General features: G+C 47.4%; 1 protein-coding gene across 5 annotated transcripts in view; it reads left to right on the top strand.

Annotated features, from left to right (window-relative positions):
• The window catches only part of DNAAF9 (dynein axonemal assembly factor 9), a 160045-nt gene that overhangs the window by 119488 nt on the left and 26495 nt on the right, over positions 1-14062 (top strand). For all 5 annotated transcript variants that reach the window (XM_054467962.2, XM_054467963.2, XM_054467966.2 and 2 more), the window contains exons 27-29: positions 410-568; positions 6438-6563; positions 9258-9295. In XM_054467962.2, coding sequence (XP_054323937.1) covers positions 410-568; positions 6438-6563; positions 9258-9295 — 323 coding nt within the window. The remainder of the gene's footprint in view (positions 1-409; positions 569-6437; positions 6564-9257; positions 9296-14062) is intronic.

Here is a 14062-nt window from a genome sequence, read left to right on the forward strand (position 1 = left end):
GGGATTACAGGCGTGAGCCACAATGCCCAGCCAACCCTGCCCATTTCTGATTCTTAGCAAGAGACTAGCTGAAGCCATCTTTTGCATGGTCCTTCAGAAAGTGACTGCCTGGTCAGAAGGAGTCTTTCTTACCTCCGACGTCTGTTGGTCAAGTGCTTACCTGACCATTTTCCCTATGGCAAGGGGTTTCCTATCAAAAGCCCCAGTGACAGTGGTTTCAGGATACCGGGCTTCCAACCCATCCAGTGCCCTCTGCCTTTTTTCTGTGAGGCCAAGATGGCTTTCTCCTGAATGGATTCACTGGGCAGAATAGCTTTAGGAGTCATGGTCACATTTGAATCCATGGCTGAACCTATGGGGCTAGGCCATCAGGTGGCCCCCATGCTGAGGTTACCTTTTACCTTTCCAGATGGATGGTATATCGCCAAATCATGGACAGCTCTGAATGTTTTCATGCTGCACACTTCCAGAGATACCTTTCCAATGCCCTAGAGGCCCAGCAGAACCGCTCTGCCCGCCAGTCAGCCTACATCCGCAAGAAGACCAGACTGCTGGTGGTGTTACAAGGGTGAGCATTGGAAGTCTCCTGGAAACAGTCGAATCAGGGTGATGACCTTGCCATTACTCTTATTTTATGTGTAACAAACCTGGAGCACAGAACAGACTCTACATGCATGAGCAGTGTCTGCACTACAGAGAAGCCTTAAGCAAGCAATGACCCTATTGCCATCCTATGGCCTATAGGCTAGTATAGCTTGCACACAAGTTTTAAGTTTGGATTTAACATCGTCATATCCCCACAAGGTGGGGAATTAGGGAACCTGGCAAGATTCATTGGTAATTTTTGCAGCAGTAGTGGTCCCTAAGTCTTCATTCATCATCTAAATAAGGGAGCTTCATCTGTTTCAGTCCTCCCTCTTGTGGAATTGCAGAGATGACCCTCATACTCTGCAGTCTCCAGCCTCACCATGCCCTGGATTGTGGCCCAGGAGAGTTTCCTGGGACCTTCAGTGAGGAGCGAGAATATTCATATTGGGTAAGAAGCTCCTCTTTCATGGCTGTGTGCAGAACTATGATTATAGGCTGACTAGCTCATAAAGTCTCTGTAAGCATGATTATTTTGAGTGTGCAACACGGGAGGGCAGGTTTGACAGAGCTTGTACCACTGCTCCAGGGGACCCTGGCTGAAAGGAGGTTCTTTTGACCTGTTTTAAGGCCTTTCAGGGAGGAGCCCCTCACAGACCCATCACCACCCCAGGCCCAGAGGGGAACGCGCAGTCAGGAAAACAGGAGCCATGCTTTTCACTAATGTTGTTATGGTTGGTGGTAATGAAGCTTTTGGTAGTTCTTACAAAGTGCTTTTGTGCTATGTTAGTGTTTGCAATTGGCTAGTTGTTTCCAGTAAAGAATGGGTCCCAATCCAAAGCCCCTTTTGGTGTCCCGGCTGTGATGATGGGAATTGGAGGAAAGCTGGGAGAGTGGTACTGAGGAAGGAGGCAGGTGGGGCAGTGTACCCCAGCAGGCCATCTTTCCCTTCCGAGCCTTGTTCTCACACCTTGCCTCCAGCTTCCCTTCTGTCAGCCCTTTTGTCCTGCTTGTGGGCGAGGTCCTAGAAAACAGAGGAAGAGTCTGGGCTTGAAACCACTTGTTTTCTTCTGGTTTTCCATTGTTTCTGCTGGTCAAAGGAATGGGTTGGCCCACCTCCTTTACCTCCTGCCCCCACCAGTTGAGAGTCACTGAGGGTGTGGACCTGGAGATGAATTCAGCAGCTGGACAGTGTGCAGTTGAGGTCATTTCCATCTTCCATCACTTCGGAGAGCATCACTGATTTTTTGTCTCTGACTTTACAATTATGCAAAAGTGTCAGCTTTTCTGGCTGCTTCTGGACTACAGTGACAGTGTGACCAGCCCACTCTTATACTGCAAACCCAGCCTTTGCCCTGTCACAGCCCCAGGATATGGGGACCTCTAGTCAATTTCCTGGAGGACTCCAGTCAGAATACTAGCTAAATGCCGTGGCTCTTCACTAAGACGCTGTTCTTACCAGCTGGGCCCATGTAGCACCCTCCTTTATAGCATGTCCATCATCTTGGGGCTGGGCCTTCATGCCCATTATTTAGGTTGTTGGTGATGGGAGATCCCAGATGCTTCTCATGTTAAGAATTGTATTCCTTGAATATGGCTTTATTTTCTTTCTTTTTTTCTTTTTCTTTTTTTTTTTTTTTTTTTTTTTTTTTTTGAAACGGAGTCTTGCTCTGTTGCCCAGGCTGGAGTGCAGTGGTGCAATCTCAGCTCACTGCAACCTCCACCTCCCGAGTTCAAGCAGTATTCCCACTTCAGCCTCCCAAGTAGCTGGGATTACAGGCACATGCCACCACACCCGACTAATTTTTGTATTTTTTAGTAGAGATCAGATTTCACTATGTTGGCCAGGCTGGTCTCGAACTCCTGACCTCAGGTGATCCACCCACCTCAGCCTCCCAAAGTGCTGCAATTACAGGCATGAGCCACCGCTCCTGGCCTTTTTTTTTTTTTTTTTTTTAATGAGACGGAGTCTCACTCTGTCATCCAGGCTGGAGTGCAATGGTGCAATCTCGGCTCACTGCAACCTCCGCCTCCCGGGTTCAAGCAATTCTCGTGCCTCAGCCTCCCAAGTAGCTGGGATTACAGGTGCCCACCACCACGCCTGGCTAATTTTTGTATTTTTAGTAGAGATGGGGTTTTACCATCTTTGTTAGGCTGGTCTTGAACTCCTGACCTCAAGTGATCTGCCTGCCTTGGCCTCCCAGAGTGCTGGGATTACAGGTGTGAGCCACCGCACCCAGTTCCTGGCCTTTGTTTTTAGAGATGGGTCTCCCTATGTTGCCCAGGCTGGTCTCAAACTCCTGAGCTCAAGCAATCTTCCCACCTCAGCCTCCCAAAGTGGTGGGAGTATGGGCATGAGCTACCATGCCTGGCTTGGCTTTATTTTCATTTATAGCATTATTTGGGGAAATGTGTTAATATAGGACAGAGATTTCTTTAGCCCCTAGAGTGGCCTGATGCCACTCAATTTAGTGAAGCAGTGGGGCAATAGAATTGAACTTTGACATCAAGTGGAGCTGTTAGTTGTTGTTTTAAAAATTGAATTTATATATTTTAAAATGACAAAGTTTTAGAAATGGAGGACAGATTACTGATTGACAGAGGTCAGAATGGGAGTGGAGGGCAGGAGGGAGGTGGGCATGTTTATAAAAGGGCAACACGAGGGATCCTTGTGTGTCGGAACTGTTTAGTATCCTGACCATGGTGATGGATATAAGAACCTACACAGGTGGTAAAATTGAATAGAACTTAATACACACACACACACACACACACACACACACATAAGTAAAACTGGAAAAATCTGAATTTTAACAAATTAATTTTAGAGAATTTGAGGGGCTGTATTTATACTCTGGAATGTTATAAAATCATTCTTTAAAATTATCTGCATTAAAAACAAAATTTGAAATTAATGTAAAAACTTGTGCACACTCAGATTGTAGGCTTAAATTGCAATCATAAAACTGAGCCCGAAGGAGACTTGAATAGATTATCTGTTGTTTCAGAGAAAAGAAAGTTAAGGTCCTGCTGGGTTTTTGTTTAGTTTTTATTTTTAATAAAGAAAATACTGACAGAAAGCAAACATGAAGAGACAGTTTTTGCCTTCATCATACAGTTGGGTCAGTTTAGCCTGAGTGGTCTGGTACAAGCTGTAGCCTGGCTGCCGTGGCTCACACCTGTAATCCCAACACTTTGGGAGGCCAGGGTGGGTGAATCACTTGAGCTCAGGAGTTTGAGAGCAGCCTGAGCAACATGATGAAACCCTGTCTCTACCAAAAATACAAAAAATTAGCTGGGTGTGGTGGTGCACACCTGTGGTCGCAGCTACTCATGAGGCTGAGGCAGGAGGATCGCTTGAGCCTGGGAGGCAGAGTTTGCTGTGAGCTGTGACCCTGCCACTGCACTCCAGCCTGGGCAGCAGAGCAAGACTGTCTCAAAAAAAAAGACTCTAGTAACTTGAGCGTGGTGCTTCCTTCTGAGTAAGGGGTGCTCTTTCTGTCTGGAGGCCTCACCCAGGATGATTATGGGGCTGGGGAGGGAGGGAGGTTCTAACAGGGATTCCCCTAATGGATAGAGTGAATGGCCCGGGGCCTCCTCTCTTGGGGCAGTGCCCAGATGCATAGGCCTCATCAAGGAGACAGGGGCCTGTTTTTTACTCTAACCTTTTTCCATTAAAGTCAATGGAAATCAATGAAATGCTCTGAAAACCTAGAAATTCCCCAGCCACCCTCTCTAAGGGAAATCCTGTTATATTAAAATGACTCCTCAAGCATGGCTTGTGAATCCTTTTCCGTTGTCCTTTGCTCCCCTAAGAAATGAGTCTCTACTGCTTACACTGAAGTCTCCTGTAGGCTGTTTTATGTTTGCAATTTAAGCCTACAATCTGAGTGAGCACATGTTTCACATTAACTGTAAGAGTTAAATCCATGAACTCCATTAAACACCACCACAGAGGGATGCGGAACAGCATGCACACGCCAGCCCTGCTTACCAGGCATGCTTCTGTATGGGCCTGGCAGTGCATGTTGTGGGTGGGACTCTCCTGGCATCCAGGCCCAGCCAGGCACTCAGTGGAAGGAGCCGCGTGTGGTTATACACACATGCCCAGGCAGGGGGAGAATCCCTGAAAAAGAAGGCTGTGAGCAGAGGGCTATCAGGCCCCCCTGGGGGAACTCTTAGAACCTAGTACACCCTGTTCTGTACTGAAGCACTGCCAGCTGATCAGGACTCAGGAAAACCTGGGGTGGGGTAGAGTATTGTAGTCTGGGGATAAAGCCAAGGGCCTTTTTACAGATGAGTTGTTCGTAGGAACTCAAGAACAACTCAAGCAGGCTGTACCTGTCCATACCACCACCCCTGGCTTCCAAAGGGCTCAGGCTAAACCAGGCCCATCTGATCAGAAAAGCTGCCCGTTAGGCTTGACTTCCTTACATAGGAACAAACCTTTTGGTGATAGGCTGGATCAATCAGGAAAGAGTTCTCCTCTACAAGGTGAAAAGGCTAGGTCCCCTCTTGAAGTGGCCAGGGGCCTGCTCAGGGTTGAACATCCAGTTTATTCACCTACCCTGCTTTAGGCAGCAGAGATTACAGTACTCAACAACCACCTGACATTCTTATTATTGAGACAGTAAACAAATAAATGAGAAAATAGGGTATAAATAGCTGCTGATTGGGGCTTTGAAGAAACTTGGAGGAAGAGGTAGGGAATGCCAAGAAGGGAGGGTTGCTGGATCACACAGGGTGTATGAAGTCAGAGGATGCCTCTCCGTAAGATGCTGCCTAAGCAGAGACCTGAAGGGAGAGAGAACCACCCATGCAGATACCTGAGGAAAAGAACATTCCAGGCAGGGGGGCAAAGAATGCAGAGGTAGAAGTATGCCTGGCATGTTCAGAAAAGAGCCAGGAGACCAAAGTAGCTGGATTAGGGCGAGGGAAGTGATAGTAGATGAAATTCTTCGCTGCTCCGTAGGGGGTCAGATCATAGAGGGCTGCCTGGGACATTGTAAGGGCTTTGGCTTTCACACAGAGTGAGATGGAAGCCACCAGCGGGTTTTGAGCAGAGAAATGACATGATCTGACTCTGGATTTAGCATATCTCTCTGGCATCTGTGTTGAAAACAGATCAGAGAGTGGCAAGGACAGAAGCAGCGACAGCTGGGAGGCTGTTGGGGTGATCTAAGCAAGAGATTATAACAGTTTGGACCCAGTGGGAGCTTGAGGGTGTAAGCAGTGATCTCTTCTAGTTATATTTTGAAGACAGAAAAAAATGGAGTCAAAGGAGACCAAAAAAAAAAAAATATTTGAGCCTAGCATCTGAAAGAGTAGAGTCCATCTGCTGAAAAGGACAAGGAGTTTGGAGTTTGGAGACAGTTCCAGGCAGGAGATACCATGAGCTGTATTTGACATGGATGAGTCTGCTGACCTGGATAGGTCCAGACGCACTCTCTTGCCTGTGTGTTTTGCGAAGTGGGAAGGAGAGAAAGGAGCTACTAAAGAAAATAAGCAAGTGGCAGGAGCTCCTAACTTGATTAGAAAACAGGCCTAAGGACACTAGGTCCCACCCTCAGAGCTCCAGCATCGCCTGCAGGCTTCCTTTTACCTCCAGAGTAGGGTGGTTCTTCCACTCACTCTTGCCCAGTTATGAGGACTAATGGAACTTGGGAATGTAGAAACACTGTAGATTCCAGGGGCTGCATGTCATGAAGTGGAGTGACACCAAGGGACCGAATTGCAGGCTTTTCCTTTGGTTTTCTTTCCATCCTTGTTCAATCATCTATTCGGGATTCCCCTCTTCCTCCACTTTGCAATGCCAGTCAGTGAACTAATCATTCCTTTTTCACCTTCCCCAGCTACACAGATGTTATTGATGTTGTCCAGGCCCTGCAGACCCACCCAGACTCAAATGTCAAGGCCTCCTTCACCATTGGTGCCATCACAGCATGTGTGGAGCCCATGAGCTGCTACATGGAGCACAGGTAGATACAGGATATGGTGTGTAAGTGTACTGAAAGTGATTTGTTTCCGCCCACCAGAAGAAGACAGATCTTTTGGAATTAGTCACCTTGTATGTAGTAAATGCTGTTCTTTTATGAGTGCTAGGTCCTCAATAGACCCCTTTGGACTTGTAGCCAAAGAAGAGAGAGGAATTATGGAAGACAAACTTAGCTTTTGTGAGGGAGAACTATTTCTGTTTAATAGTTAGTACATAGTAAGGACTTACGAAATACCTGCTAAATAAATGGGTGCTCCAACATGTGTATACTAAATATTGTTAAAAAATAATTTAAGGCCAGGTGCAGTGGCTCATGCCTGTAATCCCAGCACTTTGGGAGGCCAAGGCAGGCAGATCACTTGAGGACAGGAGTTCGAGACCAGCCTGGCCAACATGACAAAATCCGATTTCTACTAAAAATACAAAAATTAACCAGGAGTGGTGGCGCACACCTGTAATCCCAGCTACTCAGGAGGCTGAGGCACGAAAATCGCTTGAACCCGGGAGGTGGAGGTTGCAGTGAGCTGCGATCATGCCACTGCACCCCAGCCTGGGTGACAGAGCAAGCAAGACTCTGTCTCAAAAAAAAAATTTTTTTAATAAGGCATATAAGGACTGAAGTTGAGTATATAATCTATTTAAATATAGAAATAAGGCTAAAATTGGGTGAACATGATTATGGAATATAAGAATTTAAGTAACAAAATCAGGCAGGGCACAGTGGCTCATGCCTGTAATCACAGCACACTTGGAAGATGGAAGGTTGGAGGATGCTTGAGCCCAGGAGTTCAAGAGCAGCCTGGGTAGCATAGTGAGACCCCGTCTCTGCCAAAAAAAATAAATTAACGAGGTGTAGTAGTGAGCACCTGTAGTCCCAGATACTTGGGAGGCTGAGGCTGGAGGATTGCTTGAGCCCAAGAGGTTGAGGCTGCAGTGAGCTGTGTTCATGCTACTGCACTCCAACCTGGGCAACAGTGAGACGCTATTTCAAAAAAAGGAGTTGACTTCCTTCACCAACTGAACAGTTGCTCCATTGTTTAAATTTTTTTTTTTTCTTTGAGATGGAGTTTTGCTCTTGTTGCCCAGGTTGGAGTGCAGTGGCATGATCTCAGCTCACTGCAACCTCTGCCTCCCAGGTTCAAGCGATTTTCTTGCCTCAGCCTCCCGAGTAGCTGGAATTACAGGCATGCACCACCATGCCCGGCTAATTTTTTTGTATTTTTAGTAGAGACGGGGTTTCTCCATGTTGGTCAGGCTGGTCTCGAACTCCCAATGTCAGGTGATCTGCCCACCTCGCCCTCCAAAAGTGCTAGGATTACAGGCTGTTTAAATTTTTTTAAGTAAAACTTTAAAAATTTAAGTAAAAGAATGCTTACTGTGTGGCAGCCTTCTGTGGACTGTGAGCACAGTGAAGTCAGTGAGTTCTATTCTTGGGAGACTCTGGTGTGGCTGTATCTTCCCTTGTTCCAGCCCCTTTGACCATGCTTATAGCACATGGGTTTTCCTCCTTGGAATTCTTCAGAAACTATGAGGGAGTCAGGTAAGGGAACAGGATCCACAGCCCAACCTGGTATTCACCCAGCTCATCTACCAAATTTGGTTTCAAATGGTGTGTGACTGGCTGTTGCCAGAAATCAAATAAAAGGATGAAGATTTGCTGCCACCAAGGAAATTCCAGGAGAGAAACTCCCCCAGTGTTGCGAACATCATTAATACCTGCCAGCTAGACCAGCAGCCATTCAGAAGAGTGGCTTCAGCCAGCATCCCAATTGCCAGGGAAGAAAACACAGGACCTCTGTGGTGCCAAACAGACCTGGGTCCCTGCCTTAGCCCTGCTGCCTCCCAGCTGCCTGTGAGACACTGGGCAAGCTTAGTGTGTTTAGCCGTCCTAAACCCATGCCTTTCATCTGTTAGATACCTGAGGCACAGAGCGGACAGGACGACAGAGCAAGATCATGTTTGTGAACTGCCTGCACAGTGCCTTGCCCACAGGAGGAACTCCATAAAAGGCAGCTATCCCCATTAGTGTTAACTTTCTTCCTTGAGGCGGGCCTTATGATGTTTTAGGAGTTCTGAAGTCCTGTGAGAATATGAGTTTTTCTCTGGAGTCTACTGCAGTGCTACAGTTGTTAAGTAACTCACACTTTGGATCACTCACCCCGACCTCCTGCTTCATTTGTAATTCAGTTGGTCAGTTTCCTGCTTTTCATTCACCTTTTGAGTTAAGAATGAGATTAAAGGAGAATTGAGATTATAGCATGTACATAAAGAGAAGCATGGCAGCTTTGGTATTAAAGGCCCCTGGTAGAGTTAGATGAGTGTAATTCTTATTTTCCCTTGAAATATCCACTTTACTCAAAAACATATATCTTTCAAAAAAGACCAGCTCTTTCATCATCTCCCATAGACCAAAGAACTGGTCCTGTCCCCAGTATCCCCCCTTCAGCATTCCACTTAGAATTGGCCATGTAGGGACTTCTGTGGTGCTCCTGGTGTGGGGAGCTTTGACGGAAAGCTGTGAAGTCCCATGGCTATCCTTAGTGCTCAGTGCTGCTGCCACTTGCCTCATCATATGAGTCAGTTTGCTTGTCAGTGGTACTCCTGTTTGTATGGGAAATAATCAGTGACAACTCTGAGATGAATGGTTTTTAAATATTTCCCCCTTTTTTTCCCCTAGATTTCTCTTTCCTAAATGTCTTGACCAGTGTTCAGAAGGTGAGTAATATGCTTTATTTTCAGCTTGCATGCCTTGCAAGTTCAGTAGAATTCAGCAATAGACTTTTCTTCACGCTCTTACCTACCATTCTGAAATCTAAAGCAAACAAAATTGGTCAGAAAAAACTTTGACATCTTTACTTTTACCATATTTGATAGGCACATTTCTTCCAAGAGCTTGTCTCTTTTTTTTGAGACAGAGTCTTACTCTCTCACCCAGATTGGAGTGCAATAGCATGGTCTCGGCTCACTGCAACCTCTGCCTCCCAGGTTCAACTGATTGTCCTGCCTCAGCCTCCCAAGTAGCTGGGATTACAAGCATGTACCACCACACCCAGCTAATTTTTGTATTTTTAGTAGAGACGGGGTTTCACCATGTTGGCCAGGCTGGTCTTGAACTCCTGACCTTGCAGTCCGCCCGCCTCGGCCTCCCAAAGTGCTGGGATTACAGGCATGAGCCACCACGCCTGGCCTGAGCTTGTCTCTTATGGCAACAAATTGCCACAGTAATACCTCTCCTTGAGCTGAGCTTAAGTCCACCCTGGCATTCCAGCTAATATTAGTGGACTGAGTAGGTATTCCTAGCCTCTGGATCAGCAAGATCTTGATTCACTTCTGCCCCAAGAGTGTCGAGTTTGGCCCAGCGGGACCTGTCTTTCTTAATACCTCCCACCCCTGTGCACCCTGGAATTCTCCGCATTGCCTTGATAACATTGAGAAAAATTCACCCATCCTGCAGGTTACATTCAACCTTGCAATGCCCTACTACCTGACAACCCTGGAAGCAGCACTTTCTAGTCATATTATCTGTGATGTTTGGAGGTTCAGAATAAATTCTGAATTTCCTGCAATGGTGATTAAATGCTCATTGTTATCAGGAGACATGCCTGGGGTCTGGGCTTCCTGAGCTAGTCCAGCAAGCAGAAATCAGATGGAAGAAAACAACTCAGTGTCCCCAGGACAGTTTCATCCTGCTGATCGTATTGCCAGTCCACAGGGAGCGGAGGCAACAGAGCATACCAGAGTTGTTGTCTTGGGAAACAGCTGAGCTCATGCTGCCCAGGGCAGGAGGCTGGTCCCTGGAGGGAGGAATGTGTATGTTGGGCTGCTGTACCAGGTAGACTCAGGTCCAGCTTTCAGAGGTCCCTGTTACTTTCTAGGCACTGCACCTCAGAAACAGGATGAAATGGAGATTGGCTAGGTCCATCCACAGTATCCACCCCAGGTAGATTAAGGAGATTTTTTGGAGGTTGGGTCAATAGGATCTGGTGACAGACTAGATGTGGGGCATGCGTTGAAAAAAGAGGTATCTAGGATGACTCCTAGGTTTCTAGCTTAGGAGATTAGGAAGGTTGGTGGTACCTGTCCTTGAAATAGAAAGCACAGGAGAAAACATAGGTCCAGGAGATAACCAAGGAGGGCTGTCTCATCCTAAGATACCTATTTGGAAGTCATGGTCAAAGTTAATGGCATGGACTGTAGTCAGCCAGTATCCAGGTATAGAGCTGAAAAGATTAGAAGGCTAGAGATGGGGTGAGGGTGGAGGTTCCAGGACACAGAAAGAGAAGAAGCAGGGAAGAGCATTGCCTGAGACATTGAGGAAGGAGAAAAAGAGATCCACGATGTCTAATGCTACAGAGACCTTGAGGGAAGAACAGAGAAAAGCCCACTGGCTCTGCAAGTGAGAAGGACCCTGATGACCTGAGTAGGAGGATCTGAGTGGAGAGGTGAGGGCTGAAGCCAGCTCCAAGTGGACCAGTGGCCAAGTGAGATACTGGAAGCCAGCAGGTGCAGATGATATTCTAGAGTGCTTGGGGCTGTAAAAAGGAAGATGGCTAGAGAATACTTCCAAGAATTGTCATTTCTGAATGATCAGTTCCTCCTTATTTGCTGCTGAGAAAGCCTGTGGGCTGCAAGGAGATACTAGGTTTGATAGAGGGGACCCCTGAGAAGGAAGGGCTAGGGTCCAGAGCCCAGACTGGAAGTGAAGATTGACTCAGAGAAGCAGTGTCCTCCTTGAGAAGGGCTTTAGTTGGAAGCAGGTGAAGTTGAGGAAGTGTTTGCCTAGGGGGCAGTATTGACCATCAGGTGTGCCTAGGACTTGCTGACCTGTCCAGCCTCAGGCCCTGCCTTATTCTTGTAAATGCTGGAGGCTTCTTTTCCTTTCAGAGCCCCTTGTCCACCGTGTGATGATTGGCACCCTAGTGCACCTCAGCTCCTTGGCATTCTCCCTCAGTGTCCCTCTTCTTTTTTGCATGAGGAACAAGCACAGATGGTGGGGCTTCCCTGGCAGAGAGCCTTGGGGAAGTGTTCTGTTTTCATCATCATTGAATCAGGGGCAGCCCTGGGCTTGTCTCACAAGAGGAAAGCCCCTTTTAGTCTGAACCCTTTGAGGCCAAAACAGACTGTTCTCTCTGGCACTTGGTAGGCATGTTTCATTTATACTGCCTTTCAACTCATTGTGCAAAGACAATGTGTGTTAAACTTTGTGCTTGTGTAGAGCTAGGGGTGTGATCAGAAGTGTGCTGATCACCTTCAGGCCACATATGCTGTTTTCGGAACTCCTCCAAGGGGCTCATGGAGTGACAGTGCCTTGCTTCTGGGCCCATGGGACCCTGTGGACTGGCCTGACCAGGCTTGCCGTGGGCATGGGCTGTCTGGGGAGGGAGGAGATAAAAGGCAAGTATTTCTTTTCTCCTAGGAGATTTGGTAGCTGGCTTGGAGGTGGGATCTGCCAGCAGTAGACAAATACTTCATGTCCTAAGGGAGCATATTTCCTCCCTTTGCTCCTGTTCATGAGTCAGGCTACCCGATTCATAAGAGATTATTTTCCAGTTAGAAAAGGACTATGTTGCAGCCCCAAGACAATGTGTATTATAGAAATCAAAGGACTGAGAAATAATCTCAGTGCTTAAACAGCAAGTAAGACTCATTATAATGCTGGTGTGAGAGCAAAGTGGAGATACTTTACTGTCATGGCCTGCTTTTAAAAGCATCTGTAGATAGAAGAAGTCACCTTTGTTTTCTGCTGGGCTTCTGGAATGCTTTAGCCCAGACTGGGATGGTCAGCCAGACAATAGGGATGTTTCTCTGCTCTTGGCAATAGGATAGGCCAGGCTGCCTGCTCGCTCACAGCCCAGACTGGTAAGACCTTGGCCAAATCTGGCTGTCCACTCCTTGATACAGAACAGAAGGAAGCTGCTGGCCCAAACAAGGTGGAACCACTCACTGTGGCCTCTTCACCCTGTGCTCCAGATAACTGCTATACCTGCCTCACAGATGGCATTTCCTCTTGGCAGGTGGCAGTTTACATAGCTGGCCTAAGGAATGCTGGGGATAATCCTCTTGCTTGTTTCCCTATAAAGCAAAGCCCCCTTTCTGTGCCCAGTTCCTGACCTAGAATCCCAGCCCCACAAGCTTTGTCCATATGGTACATGTGCAGCAGACAGGACTTTGTACAAGTTGTGTCTGTCAGAGACCCAGATCCCAGCCTTTTCTTGGGCAGGCCAGGCCTGTGCTTGTGACCCTGGTGCACCACTGCTCATATGGCCACATTTGCACTAGTCTGACACTTTGGTTTCTTTTGCCCAAGAAGATACCAAACAGAGTCCTAGGGTATTTATAGATCTTCCCTCAACCTTTGCTGGCTCTTCACTGCCAGACCTGCCAGAGCTCTTCTTGCCTTCCACCCTGGGAATCTGGCAGGCCCTTCGTAGGATATGGCTCCCATGTCTGCCATCTCTAGAATGTGCTGAGCCTTCTAAGATCCTGCTTGCCTCCCCACTGTGCCACATTTTGGACTTGGCCTCCTGACTTTGCCTTACTCAGTTTCCAGAGGCCCTACTTTCTGTGGCTGCACCAGGGCGTGGGATTCTGGCATCAAGCTTTCCAGGTTGGCTTTGCTGCCTCATCTGCAGCCTCCAGAGTGTACTGCAGAGTGACCTTTCCAAATGGCCATGTGAACACAGGTACCAAAGACTAGAGGCAGGGGACCAGGGGTCCTGGAATCTGCCTTCAAACTATTGCTTGCCCCTCATGTAAATCACCAGTGTCACCTTGGTTAGAGGTTTTTCTGACACTGTTTTAGGAGTTTCATCTTAATATTAAAGCTTCTTAACAGAAAGGGTATGTGAGGAACCCTTTCAAAATAGAATAAACAAGATGTTGATGAATTCTTCCTTTGAATTGGTTTAGTTATGTGCTGTTACCACAACTAGGTCATCCACAAAGACCTTGAGGATAGAGATGGTGGTGGTGGTGGTGGTGGTGGTTGTTGTTGAGACGGAATATCGCTCTGTCACCCAGGCTGGAGTGCAGTGGTGCAATCTCAACTCACTGCAAACTTTGCCTCCCGGGTTTGAGTGATTCTCCTGTCTCAGCCTCCTGAGTAGCTGGGATTACAGGCGCACACCACCACACCTGGCTAATTTTTGTATTTTTAGTAGAGATAGGATTTCACCATGTTGGTCAAACTGGTCTTGAACTCCTGACCTCATGATCCACCCACCTCGGCCTCCCAAAGTGCTAGGATTACGGGCGTGAGCTACCACGCCCGGCCAGAGGATTTTTGTTCTTGTTTTTGTTTTTGTTTTGAGAGAGAGTTTCACCCTTGTTGCCCAGGCTGGAGTGCCATGGCGTGATCTTGGCTCACCGCAACCTCTGCTTCCCTGGTTCAAGCAATTCTCCTGCCTCAGCTTCCCGAGTAGCTGGGAATTATGGGCGCCCGCTGCCACGCCCAGCTAATTTTTTGTGTTTTTAGTAGAGATG

This window comes from Pongo pygmaeus, chromosome 21, assembly GCF_028885625.2.
Source record: "Pongo pygmaeus isolate AG05252 chromosome 21, NHGRI_mPonPyg2-v2.0_pri, whole genome shotgun sequence".
Taxonomy (NCBI): domain Eukaryota; kingdom Metazoa; phylum Chordata; class Mammalia; order Primates; family Hominidae; genus Pongo; species Pongo pygmaeus.